A 25,295-nucleotide genomic window follows, 5' to 3' on the forward strand; every position below is an offset into this window, starting at 1 on the left:
ATATATTTTATTGATTTTCTGTCAAATAAAGAGTTTATCACACCATATTTCTGACAAGGGTGATGATGTGAGTTAGAATCAATATATTTAACAGTATGAGTTGGTTTACTATATACTGAGAACTGGAGACTACCATTTGGTTGACATAGAATGAGAACATCCAGAAAAGGAAGACAATTGTTATCTTCTACTTCCAGGATAAATTTCATTCTTGGGTTTATTGAATTATTTTTTTCAAGATATGCACGAAGATCAGACAAGGAGGAGGAGGAGTTCCATACAGCAAACACATCATCAACATATCTGTACCAAACCAATGGTTTAGGAGAAAAGCATCCAGAATATGTTGTTTGAATTCTTCCATAAAGTAATTATCTAGAGTTGGGGAAAGGGGAGACCCCATAGCTGTTCACTCTCTCTATCTGTTTGTACAGTTTGTTTCAGTATCTAAAGTATCCTGAATTAATGACAAAGTCAAATAATTTTACAATATCGTGAGGCAAGTCATTATGAAGTAATTCAGTGGTATCTGTCAGATGGAAATTTGTCAAGAATGACACTACATCAAAACTTACTAGAAGATCTTGGATTGTAAGAATGATTGTATATTGATTTTTTTATAAAAGAAGCAGAATTTCCAGTAAATCCAGAAAGAAGATTAGAAAGATATTTTGCGACTTTATACAATGGGCAGCCTATGCAGTTCACAATAGGTCTTTATGGCACATTTTCTTTATGCAATTTAGGAAGGCCATACAGTTCTTGGTGCAAAAGTATGATGGACTTTTAACCTTTGTCTAAGGGGTGCTTAAAAATCGACAGATTATCTTCTAAACAAAGAACTACTTATTATCAGAACTACATTTATCTGTAATGGTTATAATGCAAAACTATTGAAAAAATGATCAATAATTATAGCTGTTGTCCTAACACACCTCAAGAAGAAATTACCAGAATTTGTATTCCATATGGCTTTCAGAAAAAATAGCAAGACTACTTCAACAGATTAATTATGTCTCTTTCCATTCAGTTTGCAAATTTAATACCTTCCTTATTTCACCTAAAGACAAATATCCTCCTCTTTCTTATCCTGCAGTTTATAGAATCATCTGCACTTGTTGTTTATGATATTATGGACAAATTGGTCATTCTGCACAAATGTGTTTTGAAGAATATCAAGTATGCATTTCACTTAAAGAACCCAACAAATCTGGTTTAACAAGCCACACATTATCTACAAAACACAGGATTCAGTGGAACAAAACCAAAGTGTTACACAAAAGTTATTTTCTTCTGGAAAGACTGTACAAGGAAAGCTGTGAAGCAGGCACATTCACAACACAAACCTGAACAAAACCAATTGCCTAAAATTTTCTCAATTTTGGGAAGTTATACTGACTAATACTCACCATTCATGTGTTCCTTAATTTGTAATTTTTTTTAATTTATATTCAAAAATAATTTATTAACTAAATTATTTTATTTTGAATATCTATTAATGTAAATGAAGCAATTCTCCTGTAGCTGATAGTGCACATAATATCATGTGCTTTCACTGAATTGAAAGCACCTGATGTGCTGTTGTCTTTTTTGTGTTTTCCTATAATGTATTGACAATGGTTATGAAACAGCCAAAAATTTTACAAATAAAGACCTTTAAATTAAACGTAAGTGATTCTGGTAACAATATTTTATGATGAACATTTTGTTCAGTTGGACTCTATCTCACACTAGATAGCCTCAAATGCACTTCTTTCAGCATCTCTGTCGTCCTGCTTAACTCATATTCATTTTAACGGCAATTCTTCTACTACTATTAGCAAACCTCTCTCCTCATCCAGTTCCCTCTATTCTTCCAAAAAAATAGCCACAATATCATATTTCATCAATCAAATCTCATTAATGCTTATAACTTTTGGCCAAGTTAACTAGCCAATGCCAAAAACTCCTACCCTTTATTTCAGATAGTTCTGGCATTAGTATACAATTACATTGCAGTATCCTCTTGGACTCACAAATGAGCCTGAGGACCTGAGTGACTACATTCAGTATTCCTGATCATCCACCCACTTATTTTCCTCAAGAATGCCTGCAAATATTGCTATTTGCCCTTCCTTTGCATGCACACAGGACAACACTTCCTCTAGACCAGTGGTTCTCAACCTTTTATGCTTCATGTACCCCCCTGGAAATGTGTATGTAACTGAAGTATCCCTTGTATAGATCGATAAAACTATAGTTAATTATAGCATAACAATGGGAATAAAATAAAACATATATATACACATTAAATTTTGTATTCATAAATTACATATATTGATAAACAAAAAGAGTGATATGAACAATTTAACAAATCTTATAAAATTATAAACATTTTACTGGGCAACAGTCAGACTGTTTACACTTAAACAGTTTGTCAATGGTTGGGATTATCTTGCTAAGGTAGAGTCGCATGGCATACCCCCTAAAATTTTACCACATATCCCCCAAGGAGGGGGGGTATGCATACCACAGGTTGAGAACCACTGCTCTAGACACCTAACTTCAAATCCAGCACAACTTGGCTTCTTTTTTTAATTTGTCATTCAATTTAATAAAATGCTTATTTGAAGCTTGGTGTCCTGATATAACTTTGCTAGGTCATTCAGGAAAGATTAAATGTATTTTTTTACTTTTTGGATTAAGCTATTTTTATTTTACTTCTTACAAAGCACATTATAGAACTAGTAAGAAAAATTCTATGCTGTGGTTTACTGGCCTAAGCATAACTGTCAATTTATGAAAAATTATGCTTAGGCCAACTTTTTTTAAAAATTTTATTATGAATGATTTCATTATGTATTTTAATTACACTACAAATGATTAACAACTTGCTGAAGGCATTAGATAGCAATCATTAACACTGCACTGTGAAGCTCTATTAAACAGATATTTGCTTTTTTTTATGATATCTAAATGAGCAGAATAACGGTTTGTTCAGATAATGAATCTGTATGATATTTTTATTAAAATCCTTTTAGCAGTGGGATGAGCATAATAGTTTGAAGATTTGCTACTCTGTGAGAGGCAAAAGAATGCAAAAATTTTAAGTGTGCAAGTTTTTAAATGAAGTATGAGTGATTTGTATAAAAATAGTTCATGTAATTTTACTTACATTTTCAATCTTTACAGTCATATCTCTTTCCTCGTCCAAAATTAAAGTAGTTATGTCAATTTTTGCATTGCCAAGCTTTTCATCAAATGTGTAGTTGGCATCCATGAGTATTACTTCTAGCAGATCAAAAATGATGCAGAGAAAGTAAAATTTAACAAAAACCCATACATCAAACATACACAATTTTACAATAGTAATAAAAATGATATGGACAGAAAGGTATTTAATTTGCAATTGCTATAAATATTAAACAACATTAATGTTAATTATGTGTATTATTAATCCTAGAAATCGCAACATTTTGTAAAAATAATATCACCAAGTCATGTGACTCATTTTTAAGAACTTATAAACTTATGAAGTACTAAGAGGTACTTACAGTACCTCTTAGTGCACCAAGTTATTAGGCAAAACAGGCATTTTTAAATATATATTTTTTTTTTCAGTGACATCATGATAAGTTTTCATTCCATAGTAAGTTTTCACTCTATGAGTCTTATTTATTCTCATTAGAGGTTTAGACTTCTAAATGTCTCAAATGTGATAAATCACAATTAAATCTCAACAAAAATCAATATAATAACTTAATAGCATTCAAAGAATTTTAATTCTTGAATAATTTTATCGCTTGCTTCATTATATTGCAACAATGATACAAGTGCAGAGCAACAGGTGAATTTAGGCTTTGAATTTAAAAACAGTATAAACCAAAAATAATAAAAATGTTATATTCTTATTATGTTTTTTTTCTTTTTGTCCTAAAGTTTTCAAAAGATATTAAAACTTAATAATTTTCAATACTTTATACTACATGACAGAGATATTAATTTTTAGAAAAAAAGATGAGAGAGAGATTGTACTCAAAGCATATCATTATGTGATTGATGTGTTGGATATGAGGAGCAGGTGAGCAAAAGAGCTCACTTGCTTGAAGAGAGCAAAAGATAACTGGTAGTAAAAGTTGTCATTGTGTTGTCAAACTATGATAGTGATGATTTGGAAGAGCAAGTGAAAGCTCATGAATGGTATGCTAGTGGAGCTATATGAGGAGAAAGGAGTGAATTTTGTGAATGTGTGGGATGAATATTTGAGGAACAGATGGAATTGCATAAGAGAGATAAACAACACTGAAATGGTTTTGGTGTGAGTACACTGTAGAGACGCTTGCCAAAAGATTAATGTGGTGAACAGAAGACCTGAAGAAGAAAGATATGATGATTAAAAGCAGGAAAGTAGTGTAGGAGAGCTTCTGAATAAAGATGTGAGTAGTACGAGTTAAAGGGGAAATGAGAGAGCAGGAACAAGGCATATAGACAGAAAGTGTGTGTGGGAGGGGAGATCAGGGTCGACAGAGAGACACTTTGTGAGAAGTGTAAATATTGTATGTATATATGAATGTGTGAATAGAAAAGAAAGAGCTGAGACACCATGGATGTGGGGGGAGGTTGGACCAGGGATAGTTGTAGGATGTGGTGATAGAGGAGAATGGCTAAGGAAGATATGGAAGAGTCACATCTGATGTTGGTTAAACGTGTTATAGAAGCAGAAAAAAGCTACTCTGTTTGTCTATGAATATCTTAGACTAAATTTTAAGAGATATACCGTGAGTAGACATTTTTTTTTTTTTTTTTTGGTTAGGAAATTTATTGACCTTTTTAGTTATCTTATACCAGCTACTTAGGTGGTGCTTTTTGGAATTGTCAGTTATTGTTTAATTTGAGCTTAAAATGTACTGAAGATGCCTGTGACACACAGGCGAAAATTATACTATTAAATAATCTTTGTTTGTGAGTTTTCCCGTTATTAATTTTGTATCTATCTTAGACTAAAGCTTTCTCCTATTTCAGAAGTATCTGAAATAAGAAAACAAAATTGTTGAATTGGAGTTCATTCACCCAAAAACAATAATAATATATCAGTGAGATGTCATTGGATAAGGATAATATACTGACAATAATAGAAATAGAGGGATATGATGTTTATTGTGAAGACAGAGACAGACAGGGTGGAAAGGGAAGAGTGCTGTTGATGGTAGCAGAGGAGTTATATCCATTCCAAGGTGCAGATGCAAGGGGCAATTGTTTTGAGGGTATTGTATGAGGTAGAGGTAGACAGGATGAAATATTTAATTGGGTGCTGCTATAGATCTTGTAATGTGAAAGGCGAGTCTAGCAAATAAGAAACGATGATTTTAATTATGGTAATATAGAGTGAAATGAAGAGATGGAAGCAGAGAGAATGAAATTCTTGAGTTTTGAGAGGCAAATATCATAGGCAATATGTGACAGAGTGTGCACAAGGATCAGTGTCTTGGATTTGATCATCTCATCAGAGGATGTTATTATAAAAAGATATTGTTATAAATTGCTTTATAAATTATAAAATGCTACCTGGTGAGAGGAACCATGGAGTTATCACCTGGGTGGTGGTGGTGGCAAACCATACGAGGACGTCTGTGAGAAATGGATATATGTGGAACTATATGGCTAGTGACAGTAACTCATGGGACAGCTTATTATCTCTTGTGAGGAACTGGATGGAAAGGAGATCAATGCTGCTTGGTTCCTACTCAATAACTATCTATAGGCAATCTATAAATGTATTCCAATGGTCAGGAAGTTAAATAAGGTAGGTGTGAAATGGAGGAATGAAGAGGTGAGACATGCAATCATTATGGAGGCAGCACAAGATGAGTGATAATAACCAGTTGCACGAGTACGAAGAACAGGCAAGTGACTAGCAAAAGTAAAGTATGGGCAGCAGCAGCTAGCTAATGGGGCCAAAAAATTCCAGGGTGTGAAGAGAACACAAAATTGTTCTGTTTCATAAGAGACGTAATGACTAAAGCTTCAAATTACAGATCAATCTGTGTGTCTGTCTGGAGGTGCAGTTAAAGTGTTAGAGAAGTTAGTGAGAGGACCAAGATTCAGAATTAGGTTGACAATAGCAGCATTCTCTTTGATGGACAGCATGGTCTGCTAAAAGAAAATTATGTTTTAGCAATCACTTATTTATTATAACAAGGGGACAAATGCATGGTACAAAGGAGATGCATACACAGTCATATATTTAGATTTTGCAAAGGCCTTTGATAGATTTGTCCCATGACATGCTGATAATTAAACTAGAATTGATGCAGTTGGATAACAGATTAGTGCACGGGATTGGAGACTGGCTGTCTGAGGTATCAGCAAGTTGTGTATAGGGAGTAATACCCCAGTAAAAGAAAGTCATTAATAATGTACTCCTGGGGTCTGTTTTTAGACTGTTGCTGTTTAACTTTTATGTTAATGATAGCAGAAAAGGTTTGAATAGCATATGTAGCTGTTTACAAATGATGTGAAGTTATGAAGAACTATGAGAGTACAGCAGATGGTGTGGCCCTGCAAGAGAACTTGGATAGATTGCATGAATGAAGAAGTGAGTAAGGAACCAATTCAAGGTTGCAAAGTGTAAGGTTTAAAAATTTGGGAAGTGCAGATGGAATGTGGAGTATAAAACTGGTGGGAATATCTCAGAGGATGCGGAGAAGATAAAGATTCTGCACTAGATGGTGAATAAGGACCTAAAATTTCAGGGACACATTGCTAAAATTATGAAAGTACAGCAGAGCAGATTATGGCAATGATGCAGAAGACAATGACATGTTCAAGTAAGGAAATCATAGTTCCATTGTATAACCTTAATCAGGCTGCATGGATTACTTTGCATTGATTTGATCACTAGGTTTAAAAAAGATGAAGAGATACTGAAAAGGTCTAGAGATGGTTGACTAAGGTGATTCTTGTCTCTGGAATAGTGAGTATGAAGACAGTTTAAGGAAATGCAGTTTGTAGTCTGGTGGATAGTAGAACGGGAGGAGGGGCAGATATGATTGAGAAATATAAGTTATAAGAGGCTATTATCAGATTAATATGGATGAGGGTTTTCATAGAATAGGAGGAGGAGAGAAACAAGAGGCCATCCCCCATCCCAGGAATGTGTATAAGGAAGGTGTGAGTAAAGGGGGATGAGGAGTAGGTTTTTTGCATGTAGAATGGCAGGTGATTGGAATTCATTGCCTGATAGTGTGGTGAGTGCAGAGACAGTGAATGCATTTACGGCACGGAGTACAATGAGCTATGAGTGTGACAGTGAGCTCTCCCCTTCCCCGATGAGTATTTTAACTTTATGGAAGGTCTGATGGTAATCATAATAATATTTGTAATAGTTTCACATTATTTTGCTTTACTGACCCCAACTAATTCAATACAGCTTTTTTACTTTGAAATAGACATGTTTATATGTACATATAATCAACTCTTGCTAATGTGAACACCTGAAACTCCTTAATCATGGCAAACAATCAAAAAGTACTATTAAAATTCCATACACATAAATACTGTTCTAAAGAAAGGTCACTGTAAGCAACAATTCATCTGATTTCCACAAGTATGCTATAATGAGAGCTAAATGCTTTGTTGGATTGTAGTGCATTAAAGGAACATTTTTATAAACCATAAAGTGGAGGTTATGAATGTCAACCTCTTTATGTAATTACACAGCACAAAAGTTCTGACCTTTGCATCAATTTTGACATGCCAATTACAAACATGCAATTATTGCTTTTCTATCATTCATTATTTTTTAAACTTGAGTCATATTTCTGCTCAAAACCATATTATGCAATATTATCTTCTAAACATATTTATGAGAAGAAATGCACTGATCAAATCCCAGATATGGTTAATGCATATGATATAAGCTTGAGCATAATATGATTACAGGAAACAGATTTTAAGCAATTATGAATTAATTCCAAAGAAGTGTCTCCTTCTAAGACTGACATCATTCCTCTTCTATTAATTTACTGATCATCAAATTGCTTACACTATGTACTAAGTTATAGTCCTAGACATTTTTTTTTCTCCAAGTTAATCAATCCCCAGTGCAGACATGAAGGATTTTCCCTCTGGGAAGTTTTAGTTGAGAAGTTGAGTTTTAATCATACAACTTTGAAAAAAACCAATAACAGAATTCATACTATTTTTTTCAGACAATTATGATCAGAAACACAAGCTTCTAACAGTTGTTTGCCATACTCTTGTCCCAAATGTCTTGAAACAGTTAGTAGTCCTAAACTCAACTACACTAAGGGTAGTGACCAGCCACTCACTGATTTCCAAAAGTCAGTTAGGACTGAAAGCATTCTGTGAACTCCCTTTGGGCATAAAAGGATTTTTTTAAAAATTTAACTAAGTTGGACAATGATTTCTAAGACTATAATGTGAGAAATGGTAGTGTAAAATATTACATCATTACGTGAAATTATCATACAAAGAGTATCTCAACTCAGATGTTTGTTTAATCATTTAATCACAAAAGGGCATTTTATTCTGAAAGGTTCCTTTAATATCTAATCAGTACACTGGAAACATTACCACCTCTGAAAATAACACTCACTTCAAAGTTAGCATTTTGAAAGTTATCTTTTTGCTGTTAATCTTGTGAGAGAAAAAAAAAAATAATAAATAAATAAAGATGAGCCTGAAAAAGGAATTTGATATTATTTTGAAAGTAATGACAAAAATTATCCTAAGTTTGTTTTCATGAATATCTGACATTCAGACACTTACCCAGTTCATTTTTCTTATCAGGATCGATAACAAAAGTAAAAGTTTCCTCCCACTTAGGATTAATACAATTGTCAATATTTTTTGTTCGTTTCTTCCCATTTGGTGTGCCTGGAATTCTTAGAATCACATATGGATCTGGAGTATCTACTGTAAACAAAATGTAAACCAATTGTTGAAATTCAAAAATTAAAAAGGAAGAAATTCATATGCAGTCAGGTAATAATAATGTGCTTGTCTGTCCATCTATTTGCAAAGCAACATCATCATCATCATATACTTTATTTAATCAAGTGTGCTAGCAATGTGATGATGTCAATGTTTATTGTAGTTTGTTCTTTTGTCCATTTTTACATAATTGAAAAAAGAATAATGTAGGAAATATAATTCTAAAACTAAAATAATATAATTAAACCTTTTTATATATTATAATACTATATATATTATATAAATACTAGGCTTATTATACAGTTTTTAAAAAAAAAATTATATAATATAAACATTTTACATCAAACTATTAGAATTAACGGTGTTTTGCTTGTTACACATACACTCAGGGGCGGCTCATCTATAGGAGCCGGGTCCCACCTATATTTGTATAACCAGCCCAATAATTGCAGTTTTAAAAAATATGTTTTTTGTAATTATTATTTTTTGATCTATTTCCAACACGTTTTATTGTTTAATAAAAAAATTACTGTAGTATTTTGTGGCAATATTGTATAATGCGACTTAGTACGGTCTTTGGGGCCAGCCATGGCTGGCCCTATTTTATACGTGTAGAACACAGGGCATGTATGAGGCAAGTGCACTAGCGATCGTGTTTGTTTACCAGGCGCAACGCTTATCTTGGGGCCGGTTTAGTCTGGCCCAGTCACTGTATTTTCACGTACATACATAGCACGCAATTCTTTGATTGTGAAGCATGTGCACTAGCGATCATATTTGTTTATTGGCACAATGCTTATCTTGGGACCAGTTTAGTCTGGCCCAGTTACTGCGTTTGTATGTAAATAGCAGGCGATTCTTTCATTGTCTTATTATTTATTCTCGTTGTTGATCTGTTTTATTGTTTTTAGTGTATTTAATTATTGTTGTTGTTTTTTGTTATAATTTATTTTAAAGTTTAAATTTTTATTACATCCATAAACAGTACATTTTAACTATGAACAAAATCGATAGTTTAGTGGAAAAATGTTTCTCATTATTTCTCGGAATCTCGGAAGTTTAGACATTGATTTATAAAATAATAGAAATAATAACTTTTTTTGTTTTAACACTTGAAAAATGAAAACATTTTGCAGGGCGGCCAGCTGGAGTTGAACCAGCGTCTTTGGATTTCCGGTTCATTGCTCTAGTCCGTTGAATTTCTTCTTTTTTGCTCTAGTCCGTTGAGCTATGCCAGCAACTGCAAATCTTTCGAGTGTTCATGTTATTAATATGTTGAGCCCATATATGTTACATCCTAACAATTTAAAAAAATTAATAGCTCACTGCATCAGTGTATTCTGACTAAACATTATTGTAATAGAAATAATAAATCAATCAATATTTATATAGTGGGTTCTATAAATCAATAATAGAACCCACTATATAAATATAAAAAAATTAAGTTGTTTTTGGTACCTGGCCCCACCTGTTTCTATTGTCACCAGCCACCACTGTATACACTATTTTGCATAAATTAAGGAACAAAGAGAAAAATCACAATAACTTAGGGAGAGGACATATGAAAGTCAGATACATTGTCATTATGTAAAAAAAAAGTAACAACGAGTCTGGTTATTGTATACAAATGAGTGACACTGCCTACTCTATATGCAAATGAACCACAGCATAAAAGCAGTCATTTTCAAGTGGTTTTCCATTTTGTGTCTGGACTGAGAACAAAATTCTTGGATATGGCTGCAAGACATTATTTAATTAATAGATTCACATGGCAAGCCATTGCAAAAAAAAGAGGTCAGCCAAAGTCAGGTGGAGATAGCCAGATGATTGCAAGTGAGTCATTCCGTGGTTCACAGACTGTGGATTCAATTCCAACAGTGAAAGAAAGCCATGGACTACAACTGTGATGGATGATTATCCATCACAGTTGATCACAGTTGAATACTCTGATTATCTGCTTGCCAAAACAGGAGTGCTACTCTAATCTGGTGTTGGCTACAGAGCATTGGCATCTACTTCCATGTGCACAAAATGCTTCAGGAAAGCAGTCTGTATGTTAGATGATAGTAGTCTGCGTACTCTTATCCCACGCTACAAGAGAGAATGTTTGAAATGGGCTACTCCATGTCAGCTAGACTCAAGACCAATGGAGGTCGGTATACTGTTTACAGATAGTTCTGATTTCTTCTACAAAGTGATGCCAGTGTGCTCTGATTGGAGAAAACCAGGGACATGTTATCATTCCTCTAATATCAGTAGAAGGAATATTTACGGTTGAGTAGTGTGATGGTTTGGGAAGGCATCTCACTGGATGGCCACGCTGACTTATATGCACTTCCTGATTATGAAGTTGCTTATCTCTGAACCATCAGGTCCTAGATTCTTACATGAAGAATTCAGCCTGATCATCTAGTATAGAAATATCATCTTCTGACATCCTTACTAGTCTTGACATAGTATCTTTGTTTACTAATGTTCTGGTGAATATGTGTAAGACCTTATGGAAGATCTTTCTCCACCAGACATCACAAAATTGTTTGAACAGTGCCTCTGATCTAATTTCTTTCATTGGAATAACGTTTCTTACAAACAACAGTTTGAACTAGCAATGGAAAGTCCTCTCTCTCTCTCTCTCTCTTTTCCCCATCAGTGGTGGAAAATTTTGAAATGGAAAAAGCAGGGTTCATGAATAATATTGGCATAGCTGTGTGAGGAGAAGGGAGTGGAGTTTGTAAATGTATGGGATGCATTTGAGGGAATGATGGAAATGTACAAAAGTGACGGTTGCATTTAAATGGATTTGTTGCGAGTCAGTCAGAGAGAATTGTTGCTGCAAAGAGTGATGTGAACACGAGAGCAGGGAAAGTATGAGGTGAAGAAAAAGATCAGAAGAGAGGAATTGATGAGACTGAAGTATTGTAAATGAGAATAATAGTACTGTGAGTGATAATGATAAAAATAAAATAACTGCATGAACAAGACTGGTTATAGAACTAAAAGTGAATTGCTGGGTTTATTTACAAATGACAGGCACATAAAAAATAAGGGAGATGAAATAGTTTTGTTGATTGAGTTTATTTAGCAAGTTATACCAACAAAGTTAAAATGAGAAATAATACCATCTCACAGCTTGCTGGAACAACTTGGGATTGTGGTGCTGATGTCTTAAGGTTGTCTGCACTAGCCCTTGCATTTTCTGCAGCAGAATACTGTGCTCCTGTCTGGGAAAGAAGTGCGCACACTAACATTATAGACACCCAGCTAAACTCTGCCATGTGCACAATTAGTGGGACACTGAGCAGCACCCCCCTCCCCCTGGCTGCCTATCCTATCTAACATTGCTCCACCAAATATACAGAGAAGACAAGCCTTGATTGAAGTATTTAATAAAGTAATGAGCAACCCACTCCTGCACCAGACTCTCATAAATCCACCTAGTATTCGCCTAAAATCATGAAACCCTTTCTGGTCCATGGATGAACTCTCTTCAGCTGCCTTACCATCAACATCTGACACGTGGAGAGAACAATAGTCTAATAATCTTCCAACAAATGGTTTCCTGGTTGAAGAACCCTGTGTGCTCCGCAGCCTAGTTTTGCCCTTCCTAAGAAGATTTGGTCATCTATCAACAGGATCAGAACTAACCAGGACAGATGTGGCTACCTACTACATAAATGGAGACTATCAGACCACCCTTATTGTGAATGACTGTCCAAGGCACCAATTTCATGGTGGTGGCCTCCAGGACATCTAAGTGGTGACAGATGAGGCCCTGGATTGGCTTTCTGGTTTGGACATAAGAATAAATAAATAAATTTAGTCAGATGTTGCTATTGGCCAAGAAATGTATAAGCAACTTCGATTAGTGAACAAGGGAAGGGTGAATTTTAACTGTGGAAGTATAAATTGGAATAATGCAATAGCATTTAAGAATAAAGGAAATGAATTTCTTGAGTTCTTGAGAGACAACTATCTTAGGCATTATGTAAAGGAGGGCACACGAGCATCGAGAGTTTTCGATCTGATCATTTCATCAGAAGATATTGTGAGTGGGAGTTTTGCACTTCCCTCCAGTTAGTGGGAGTGATCATGAAGTGATCACTTGGCCATATGAATACGTTTAGTCATATGAATACTTTTATGAGGAAAAGATATATGTGGAATTATAAAGCTGGTGATTATGGAAAGCTTAGGAGACAGCTTGGAGCTATAGTGCAGAATGAAGTATTAAGTAGGAGGGAGGAATGAATTAATGAAGTTTTATTGTATCACTAAATACAGTACAGACACAAACTGAGTTCAAGTACTATATTCAGTGAAAGTTACAGTAATTAGTATAAGTATAAACACCTGTAACAAAACTGTCCCTTTACAATGAAAAACACCTTCACTTCCAGAGACATTAGAATGCCTACTTGAAGGTAAAACAAAGTAGAAGTTTTATAATAGCACTAAACACAATGTCCAACAACATATTTCAAGTTTGCAATTGCTGAAAATATATGGTCACAATCAAATTGTAATGCCAGTATTAAAACAGAAAGAACAACTAGACAGTAAAAATGTTTATTCAGACACTGAACTACTTTAATGAAATAACTGTGTTTTTTCACATCATTAGGAGATATAGTGAATAAAATAAAAAATTAAGCTACAAACAGGAAATAATCACAATGTAAATATTTGAAAAAGAGAGTAACAATGGAATGCATGATTGTGCTATGTAAATACTTGAAGGTTGGTGACATCATGCATGCCAATGGCTTCCATGTGGGCTAGATATATAATGAGAGGGGGAGAACCATCTTTGGTGTAATATCATGCATTTTTTTATTGTTGCACTATTGTGGATGTTTTAAATTTCTGCTGACTCTTTGAATGTTCATGAGTAAAAACTATAATCTATGCGGATGATTTCAGTTTGCTACCACAAAACTTCATGTTTGGGTTCTGTTATATGTACTGTCAAACGTGATTTGTGTTTTCTTTTTTTTTCCCTCCACACCTAAAATGTTTAGACATACAGTCATCCCTCGACTTATGTCCGGGTTCCATTCCATCCAGCAGGACGTAAGTCGAATCGGACGTAAGTCGATACATTAAATCACTAGAGTTATAGCAGTTAGGGACTTAACCCTAATAAGTATACTGCCATTTTAATTTTTAAAGCTTATTATTAAACTGTACTGTGTGTTACTGCCACTATTAAACAGGAGAATAATCATCCAAATCTTCCTCCACAATCACATCTTCATTACCTTCCCAGTGTGAAGGACCAGGCTGTCGCTCTTCTGGTGTAGTTTGTTTTTATGATGAAAATGCCCAATGTGCTTTGCTTATTCCTCTTCTTCTTTTCATCATAAATTTGTTCATAGCAAGCAAACGCATCATGTACTTTCGTTTCTATTATTAAGCAGCGTTCAACATTGGGGTCCATGTCTTCAGCCATTTTGAGAACATCGCTAACTGCAAAGAACATTTCTGAAAGACCCTTCACTGAACATTGTTTAACTACATCTTTTCTCTTTTCCTTCTTCCTTTTCTTGTTTTTCCTCTTCTACAACAGTTGTTCCTCCAGTTCGACCAATCCTTCGTTGGTCAACTCTTCCGGGGGGGGGGATTTCTATGAGTTGAATTATGTCATCATCATTCACTTCGAGATTCAGATTATTTGCTAGGCTCACTAATACAACCTTCCAAAATCATGTACAAACCTTTTTAATGTCTTTTTCCATATGCTACTCATACATTGAGAGGACACTTCATCTAAAGCCACAGCAATATTTTTAATAGCATGATAAATATAGAATGCATCCCAGAATTACATGAGAGTCTGGTCATTTCCTTAAGTAGCAAAAATGGCTGATGAAAAAGTTCTCCGTAGATAATAAGCCTTAAACACTGCAAGGTGGATCAATGAAGTAGTGTTTGGAGGGAGAAACATGACCTTGAAGTTGGTGAAGATCACTGCTTTAAGACATATAAGATGGATGATGACCTGGAGCATTATCTAGAATTAATAAAACTTCAAATTCTACATTATTCAAATTAAGGGGATATTAAATCCCACATTGTTTTAAAACCGAATAAGAAACTCAAAGATTGGAATCAGAGAGTTTCATGCCGAAAGTATCGGCGGTTACTAGCGTGAGCTAATGCAAGTAGTCCTAGTACGTAGTACAATCTCAGGCAACTCGTTGCAAAGGTGGGGAAAGTTCTGATCGTTAATCTTGGTATTTTCCATAATGTTAAAACACATTTCCTAGGAAATGTATGCTGTTATTACATTATGGTGGGAGGTCACTACCCAGACCAGTTTCAGCCTTTTTTGAGGCTTCATCAGTGAGTAGCTAGACCAAATAAATACCAAAGAGTATAGCGAAAAGAACTTATATACTCTGCTATATGAGTTGTCAAACACGTGCAACCATTAAGTTACTTAAATATAAAGAGCCAATAGGCTTCATTTCGGCGATATAAACATTATTATATTTAGATAGAAACTCAAAGATTGGAATCAGAGAGTTTTCATTCCGAATATAGTAAACTATAAAAGTATCGGCGGTTACTAGCGTGAGCTAATGCAAGTAGTCCTAGTACGTAGTACAATCTCAGGCAACTCGTTGCAAAGGTGGGGAAAGTTCTGATCGCTAATCTTGGTATTTTCCATAATGTAAAAACACATTTCCTAGGAAATGTATGCTGTTATTACATTATGGTGGGAGGTCACTACCCATACTGGTTTCAGCTATAAAGACCTATTGGCTCTTTATATTCAAATTCTACATTTTCTTTCACACAATAACTTTTCATTTCACTCGCATAACAGTTAATTAAGGCATCCTCAAACAATTTTTTTGAGGTTGTCTTTGCTTCGTCACTCTCGTCGATTTAATGGAAGCAGATCCTTTCCCAGCCTCGACGATTTTATCCTTATTTTTCAAAATGGTCATCACTGTAGAATGAGACCATCCGCAGTCATGTGCAATCATATTGACGGGCTTACCAGCTTCGTGTTCCTTTATAACTTGCAACTTCGTTTCAAGATCAATTGCTCGCCTCTTTTTCTGTGATTCTTCACTAAGCTTTCTAATTGGGCATGCAGGGGTGATGTATCATTCAATATGAGTTGTCTTTCTATAAACTGAGTAACTTCATTTATTTTGCTGGACACCTGTTAGGCAGGTCTAAAATGGCAATGATCCATTGCTTTCTAATTCAAAAGTGAATATAATACTAAGATGGAAACTGTTTAGGCAGAAGGCAAATTCTTGTAGTTGGTTAGTAGAGATGGAGCAGTGGAGACAGAGAGGAGCCCATTGCTAGTCCTTCCTTCAGTTGAAAAAATTCCTCTTAGAATTTAAAGGCAGTTGTTACAATGTTAAAAAGTTCCATGATATCTGGTAGAGATAGATCTTGGAGTAAATGTATAGTTTCTACTCTAGGCACACTGATAAACAAATTAGTGATGTCAAGGCTCATGAATAGGTCAGTTTGTTCTACTGTAAGATATTTTGTACATTCAATGAAGTGTCATGTTTCTTATAAAAGAGTCTATTTTGGTGATGTAAGGGCTTAGCAGGTTTGTTAGATACCTGGCCAATAAGGAAGATGGAGAACATCTAGCATATACAATAAATCTTAGTGGTACACCTTGCTCATATATTTTGGAGTTTCATAAATTCTTGGAACTGGGGGCGGGTCTTGATATGAGATGTCTTCGAGCCAATTAATCAAATTATTGGTCTTGTGGTTATACTGTTGGATTGGATCGAAGTCAATTATCGTGTAAGTATTGTATCATTTAGTAGAATTTACATTTTTTTCCCATATGTATGTTGCATCCATGATAACTTATAAGCTTTCAAACCTAATGTTTTCATCCTGTCCAATATTCTCTAGAGCTAACTGTTCCATTTTTGAAGTGTTTTTGTGTAGAAATTTTACTTATAAAAGGATGGAAGAACTGTTTTTATGCAAATAAAGTCTGCTATATCTTCCAGAACTCTCTCTTTGAAGTCCTTTCTTGACACTGGCCATGATATCCATCTTGGGAATCCTACTTGGCAAAAACGCAAAATGAAAACCTCATGACAGAATGTTGAGTTCAGATTCATATAGTGTGCATGAGGATACATTAACAACTAGTTTGTTATGAGGTAAATGCTCCTTCAGTTTTCTCTTCTCATTAATCAGATTTTTGAGTTTCTTCTCCATTCTTTCTTTGAGAAAGCGTGTTCAGAGTTTCATAAGCGAGTCTATACTGTTCCAAATATTAGCAGGTACAGAAGATAATAATTCTAAATAAAGTGTGTACGATTGGCCATCAATTTGAGAAAGTTGCATTCTTATGTCGTTTAAGCATCTTATGAATAAGGCAATCTCTGTCCAAAGGTAAACTCTCAAAGCTCATTTAGAGGTAACCTTGCAATGCAGCACTAAAAACCATGGTATGAGATCATTATTTCGGCATCTTATAAGGCATGGAAGCCTGTTACAAAACATTTTTTATCTAATGCATAATTTTTCAAATTTATTCACTTTAAAGAGCATTAAATCACAGTGAGATCAGGTTTCATTATAAAAGCTTCTAGGGTATTGAGGATATGATGAAATTGTAATGCTAGTATTAAACTACACACAACAACTTGTTGTATGTAGTAACACACAGGTAATGATCACAATGTAAATATTTGAAAAAGAGAGAGACTTGCAATGAAATGCACACTTGTGCTATGTAGACACTTGATGACTGGTAACAAACAACCAGATGAACATGACAAACAAGTTTTCAGAGGATCAGTAATTCCTCACTGTATTCGTCTGTCACAGACAAGATTTCAAAGTTTCTACAACATCAACAGGGTATCAAGGTCACCTTCTATCTCCTCAATAACATTTCTAATCTCCTTAGGCATCCGAAATTTAGCCATCCACGACTTAAGAAACCTAGCATTTACAAGATCGCCTGTGACTGTGGGTTATGTCACATAAGACAGACAGACATGCAGGTCGAGATATATATATATATATCCACCAAACATTTCAGACATGGAAAAAAAAGAAAACACAAAACATGACAGTACATACAACAGAAACCAAACATGAAGTATTGTGGCAGAAAACTCAAGAGTGTTTGTTCAAGGAGTCAATCAAAATGATAAAACATCCACAACAGTGCAACATGAAACAAAGCATGATATTAAGCCAAGTATGCTCCTCTCTCATAAAACATCTAGTGCATGTGGAAGCAAGTGGCATGCATAATCTTCTTTTTCTTAAGTATTCTGCAATTGAGCAGGTTATTCTCCTAGTAGCAAAAACTTTCCTTCCACTCTCTTCTGTTCTGAGCCCTCTCTTTTAAGGTTGCATACCTGTCTCCATTCAGCATGTCATCTAGCATTGTTTTCCTTACTCTTCCTCTGGGTCTTTTTCCATCTATTTTTCCTTCGATGGCATCTCTGATGATTCCATTTCTTCTCAGAATATGTCCGATCCAGTTTCCCTTTCTTTTTTTTATCCTCTTTAACAGACTTCTTTCTTCTTCTACTCTTTTTAAGACCAATTCATTAGTTATTTTATCTGTCCATTTGATTTTTTCTATCCTTCTCCGAATCCACATCTCAAAGCTTTCCAAAATCTTAATTTCTTCTTTCTTCAATGTCGAAGTTTCAGCTGCATAGACGGCAACACTCCACACATAACACTTTATTAGTCTTTTCTTTAGGTTTCTGTCCATTTTACTTCTGAATAAATTCCATTTTCTATTAAAGGCATCTCTTCCCATTACTATTCTTGCTTTTATGTCACTTTTACATCTTTCATCACTGCTAATCACACTTCCCAGATATTTAAATGTCTTTACTTGATTCAATTTTTCCCCATTTATTCTGATATCCATATTTGCCTCTTTCTTTGCTATTTTCATTACCTTTGTTTTTCTTATGTTAATTTTCATTCCATAATTGATACAGGATTCCAGTAATCTGTTCAACAGATGTTGTAGTCCTGTTTCAGTATTTGATAATAATGCCTTGTCATCTGTGTATCATATTACAAATATCTGTCTACCTCCAAACTGTATTTCTTCTTCTGAATTCTCCAGTGCTTCTTTTAACATTACTTCGGAACACGTGTTAAACAAAATTGGTGACAGAGAACAGCCTTGTCTTACTCCTCATCCATTGATACCTGGTTCTGTTGTACCATATATGTCTCTCACCATGGCAGTTTGTCCCATATATAATGAAATAATTAGCCTTCTGTCTTTTCAATCTATACCAACCTTTTCTATTACTTCCACCATTTTATCCCATTTTACAAAGTCAAAAGCGTTTTCAAAATCTATACAACAGATGTTAACTTCTTTATTCATTTCCAGACTTCTTTCATTTATTATTCTTAACAGTCCAATCGCATTTCTTGTTCCCCTACCCTTCCTGAAACCAAACTGATCTTCTCCAAAAAATTCTTCCACCTTAGATGCAATTCTCCGTGTTAGGATTCTCATAAATATTTTTGATGTATGGGAAATGAGGTTTATTGTTCTAAAATCCTTACAGTTCACTGCATTGCTTTTCTTCGGTATAGGTATAAATATTAAAGTCATAAAATCTTTTGGTAATTCTCCTTTGTTATAAATTAAATTTTTATTTTGGTTATTTCTTCAGTTCCTTTCTTCTGAAGTTGTTTCAGGAATTCTGCTGGTATTTCATCTATTCCTTCTGCCTTTCCACATTTTAGTTCTTTAATGGCCATTTCTACTTCTGCCTTCAAAATCTCTGGGCCTATATCATCTTCATTTACCTTCTTTATATCTTCTAATGGCAACTCATTTGGTCTACTGTATTTTCCTTGTCATATAGATCTTCAATGTATTCTTTCCACCTCATTAGGATTTTCTCATTCTTCTTTTCTATGCCTCTAAATTTTTAAAATCAAATAAAGATTTAAATTCTATGAAAATCACATAGAATTTACATTAGATTTTTCTATATTGTTAAGACAGTTCAGAAATACTAATTTTTAAAATAAAATTCTACTGAAAAAATTGTAACTAGTATGCCACATATATTGAAAACTTTGAAAAATGTACCTGCTGGACAAGGAAAGAGACCTAATGGTTAAGAAAGTTCCTGCTTGATGCACACCATTTGTGAGGCATAGCCCAATACCAATATGAACATGTTAAGGTTTGTATATTGCTATGCATTATGGAAAGGGCCACTATCCAGACTAGTCTTGATCTTCACTGAGGCTTTCATCAGTTCAAGGCTTTACATCATAAGCCTCCTTGGCTTTATTAACTAATGGTAAATATAAATTAAAAATGCCAAGAAATTATATTATAGGTTTAATCCTTTATCCAAGTGTAAGCAAACAATGAAGTTTGACGTGAAGTATCTTCATGACTGGGCTAATTTATATAGAGACTAATGACTTCACATCAACTGCCTTAGTATAACATAATGCAAAGCACACTTCCTTTCCTTTCGGATGTGTGTAATACTATGCATTATGTATATTTGTAACCCAGAAGACTTCTGTAATTCTCAGAAGGACCAGCAGAGATTTTCATTTTCATTTCATGTGGTGATTCAACGGCAGTGAACCCCTTTTACAGGGAGGTATGGCACCACCTCAATCCCCCCCCCCCTATTTTTATACAGGCTTGGGACTGGCATAGATGACAATTCAGACCTATGGCTTGAGGGATTGTCTTAAGTATATCAGCAGAGATAAAAAGTGGTGATTCCATTGTCTAAATGTGGGAGATGAATTTCATTGCCTAGTGTGAGACCCCCGTATTGGAGGACTGAAGTGGCTTGAAAAGGTTTCATGTTTAGTCTCAAGAGCAGGGTTTCCAGACTACGTAAAAAATAAAATAAAATTGATAAAAATAGAAAAAAAAAAACTTGACCCACCCAAGGTATGAAACGTAGTATAGGTTTGCAAATAACCTTTTGTGGGTGGGAGTAACATAAAAAAATAAATAAATAATGGAGATCCTGAATAATAATAATAAACATGCTATTATGTGAAAGCTTTTAAACAATAAGTATTTAATGCTGTATGAGAACTAAAACTTGAGGACGAAAACTCTGGTGGAGATGATCCTAAAACTGCTTGCCTGGTGAAGATATGTTGACGTATTTATCATCTGGAAGCACACCCAGAAAATACCTCAAAGATTTTGGATAATTTCTGAACAATTGCCATTCAAAACTCAAATTCATAACGGAAATGGAAAAGATGGTAAATTACTATTCATAAGACATGCTAGCCAAGAACAATCAGGAGAGAGGATTAAATTTAGAAATCTATAGAAAATCAACCCAATAAGTAGGTACTTGGATGCAACATCATTTCACCATCCCAAACAAAAATTAAGTATCATTTACAACCTTAAAAAACAGAGCTTCAGATATAATTAAGGATGATGAAATAAAAGAAAAGAACTTCAAATCCTATTTTGCTAGGTCCTCCAAAATGGCTACTCAAGGAAGTTATGAAAAAAAATTATTATATCCTGACAAACCATCCCATGCAAGTCCAAAAATCAATTACAAAGGCACTACTCCTTACCCCACACTGGCGGCAACACATCTAGATAGCATCTTCAGAGTACAAATTATAACTTAAATTAATATTAAATTATCTGCAAAGTACACAGCACTGAACTAAGTAACTGTGGAAAACAATTCCCTCTTAACTGAAATAGAACTAATGCCCTTATATGCACCATATAACCACAAAGTTAATTTGTGGAGAAGTCAGGCTATCAAGGTTGCAAAATGACTATCTCTTTAGCCTTTGTCAAATTACTGCAACAATGTAATGTGCCAAGTCTGTCCAAGTAGGCTAAACTGCAGGCACAAGGCTTTATACAATCCAGGATATGCAAGAGAATGAAGTTGATCTTTAGGAGGATGGATGAAGGTAGTTAAATGAATGAGAAATTTCAAAATGGTATGGAGATCATATTTGCAGAGAACTTTGAATATTCTTAATATATGGGATGGGAATAGTTTGATGTGATCTTTGTATGTTGTTGCAGGAGAGATAGGGATTGCATGCAGTATTGTATAAAGGTTGTAGCCATTGGTTAAAAAGGGTTTGCGAAGGTGACTGATCTCAGTTTCAAGGATTTCATTTGGATAAATAGTTTTGGCTCTGTGAGTCAGTGGATGACTCACAGAGCCAAAGGATGCCATAATGTTGGAAAGGGTGGTGGTGGTGGTGGTGGTGCAATTGTTTATGTAAATATTTTCCTGTATAAGTAGGTTTTCTGTAAATGGAAAAGGTGTAGATTTCCCTTTCTAGATACACCAATGTCATTGGTGTATCTAGAAAGGGAAGACAATTGCTACTTTCTTTTTTTTCCTATGGTGAAGTTTATTTCAGGATGTTAGCTGTTAAGATGTGCTAAAAACATATCCAATATGTCTGGTCCATGAGGCCACAAAGCAAACATATCAAAAAAACAAAGCAAATATAAGTGCAGTCAAACTATTAGTTTAAGTGTGGCTGTGTTGAGCTCTTGATTTTCAAAATGTTCCATATAGAAGTTGGCTGGAGGATGGGGAGGGCAGCATTGCAGTTGTTTGTATATTTATCTTTTTCATAAGAAATAAATCAAATACATGGTGAATCTGAATAATTCAACTGTCATGGGGAAATGTGGCTTAATGAGGTCCAAGGTCTATATCAAAGGTAAAGTAGTGATAATGAATATGAAAACTGACCATGATGTCAAAGTTAGATATTTTATTAATGTTTTAAAGTGTAAAGAAATTTTAATAGATGAGGGTGAGTTACATATGAGGTGGGGGAGTGATATCGATAAATGTTTGGCTAGTTTGTAGATGGGGCTGTATATGCTGTCTACTACTAGATAAAGGAGGTATTACGTTTGTGAATTTTGGGAATCCCCATATATTTGGGATGGTTTGGCATGATAAGCTTTTGGTAATCTCTTTGGATCAAGATTTAACTTTCTTTTTTTTTTAAATAATTTATACTTTTTTTTTCTTTTGTTTGTTTTTTTTTCCTTTGATCCTACAAAATTTCTTTTGAGATTTTGTAGGATCTCAATCTATAATCTGATAAGTACAGTGTGGTCCTTAAGGAAATTAGCCATATAAGGAAACTAGTTCTGTTTCAGTTACAATTAGAATTGTTTTCCATATTTATGTGCTCTGAAGATGATATGCAGAAAACCAATGAAATATTAATAAGTTCAATATATATTTTTTCCTCTCTTGGTGCTATTTATACCATGAAGTGCTGTCATGAATAATCAATGGCACTAAAGGCTTTCCATAATTACATTTAGACAGACAGCCCAATTGTTAAAATACATCAACATCAGAACAGTCTTCAGGCCAGTTAATACTTTCCAAAGCTTTCTACATTCCCCTAAAGAAAATATCCCATTTTATAAATACCCTGGAGTATACAATATTCCTTGTTGCTGTAGAAAGGAATACATGGGTCAAACTAGAAGTTTTGAAATTTATAAAAAAAGAGCATGTAGGCGATGTGGAAAAACAACAGAGGAGAAAAGAGTGGTCCAGTTGCATACATTCTTGCAGAACATCATACTGCAGACTGGCCTTTTGCAGGAATGTTCACAGAGCCTTCTGCAGTAACATTAAACAGCCAGCTGACATTAAACAGAAACCAAAAAATGATACTTCGTGTCATCAGAAAGTTTTTAATTATGCTAACATTCATGACCTCTGTTATGCCAGCAATTACCTACAGTTTTAAACAACAATATGCAGTATGCACATGATTTGCCCAATGATATGTGTGATTAACTGACTGACTGACTGACTATTCATTATATTGTCAATTCGTACAATGATGGCTATTTAAAGTGTTTAAATCTTTTGTATGTGCCTTGTAAATCTTTCTGAAGATGCTCTCAGCAAAGAGACAACAAAACATGTAGAATTATTTCGTTTTTTTTTTTTTTTTAAATCTATGACTTTTATTAGTTTTAATTATTTATATAGTTTTGTTAAATGTTTAGAAGAAATATATTGAATTTTCACAGAAAAGTGATAAAAAAACTTACCCAAATCTCCTACCCATCCTTTAGTAATATTTTGTCCATCTTTTATAGTTACTTTTAACATATGGTATGGTTCTGTTTGGACCTGAAAAGTAATAAAAAGTAAGCTTAAGGAAGTAAAGACTTTTTCTTATTCTTATTTATAGGTTGACTCACTGACCTTGGGAGCATCATATTCCTCCAATTTATAATGGCTACAAACAAGTGACTCATTACATAGCACGATGCATCTTGCCCATGGGGGGGGGGTGTCAGTTGACTTCTTTATTCACGTGCGTGCACGCACACACACACACACTCTCTCTCTCTCTCTCTCTCTCCAGATGATGACCTTGATCTGAAGATGGCACAAACATTAGTTAATTATTTTGATTTATATCAAATTGAAGTTATTACTCTAACACAATACTTATCTCCATAATTTTAATATAATGAATGCTGATCATATATAATTATTACAGAAAGCAGTCTCATATGTGAGCATTGCTTTAACTCCTCCCCCCCAATCTGGCAAACTTGACTTGCACCTCTAACTGCTCTTAGCATAAGCATATCACATCCACAGCCTTCCAAAACCAAATTAAATGGCCTTTCCAAATCTGCCCCTAACCTCTTAACACTGCATGAATCCCAAATCCATCCTAAATTAGTATACTGCTCTCACATATGGAATGGTGCAACAAAATTTCTGTTAAAAATGTTTGATGCTCCAGAAGAGAATAACCCAGTTAAGTGATAACCCATCTGTCATAGATTCGCTACAGCCTCTTTCTATGAGATATTCTCTTTCTGCCTTATGCCTCTCTTCTTAGAGATATTTTCATTACCAATGCTTTGCCAAACTGGCTGCCACCATTTCCATATTTTCTCTTGAGGCTAGAAGATCAAGAGAGATAGTACAGAAAGTATTAGCACACAGCAACTGCTGGCCAACATATATCCAATGTCCAGTTTCAAACATACCAAACCAATTTCTTATCATCTTCTTTCAAATTAGAATACTTCTGTGTTTGAGGCTGTCTTCTCTATAGTTTCCCTAAGGATTACACCCTCTAGTTATTCAAAAACATGTTAAACATCAATTATTGCTTCTTTCTTCTCAACCTTACAAATATAGCAGGGTTGTGCTATAATTTTTGCAGATTTGTTTGTTGGAGTTGATATATTAAAAAAGATAGTCAAAGTCTCTCAGTTTTATATATATAAAACTGAGAGATAACAGATTATGTAGATAGGATTAATCACCTTATCATAGCATTAAACAGATTTCTATGAAGCCAAG

At 34.4% G+C, this 25,295-nt stretch overlaps 1 protein-coding gene across 3 annotated transcripts in view; it reads right to left on the minus strand.

Annotated features, from left to right (window-relative positions):
* LOC150092382 (cytosolic phospholipase A2-like) overlaps positions 1–25,295 on the minus strand; it is a 341,574-nt gene that overhangs the window by 237,685 nt on the left and 78,594 nt on the right. For all 3 annotated transcript variants that reach the window (XM_090415055.1, XM_090415056.1, XM_090415054.1), the window contains exons 4-6: positions 24,017–24,098; positions 8,770–8,916; positions 3,155–3,270 (exon numbers count right to left, since the gene is read on the minus strand). In XM_090415055.1, the coding sequence (XP_090271181.1) occupies positions 3,155–3,270; positions 8,770–8,916; positions 24,017–24,098 (345 nt within the window). The remainder of the gene's footprint in view (positions 1–3,154; positions 3,271–8,769; positions 8,917–24,016; positions 24,099–25,295) is intronic.

The sequence above is a fragment of the Typopeltis vanoorti genome, chromosome 26 (genome assembly GCF_054136105.1).
Source record: "Typopeltis vanoorti isolate ZY-2024b chromosome 26, IOZ_Tvanoo_1.0, whole genome shotgun sequence".
In the NCBI taxonomy this organism is placed as follows: domain Eukaryota; kingdom Metazoa; phylum Arthropoda; class Arachnida; order Uropygi; family Thelyphonidae; genus Typopeltis; species Typopeltis vanoorti.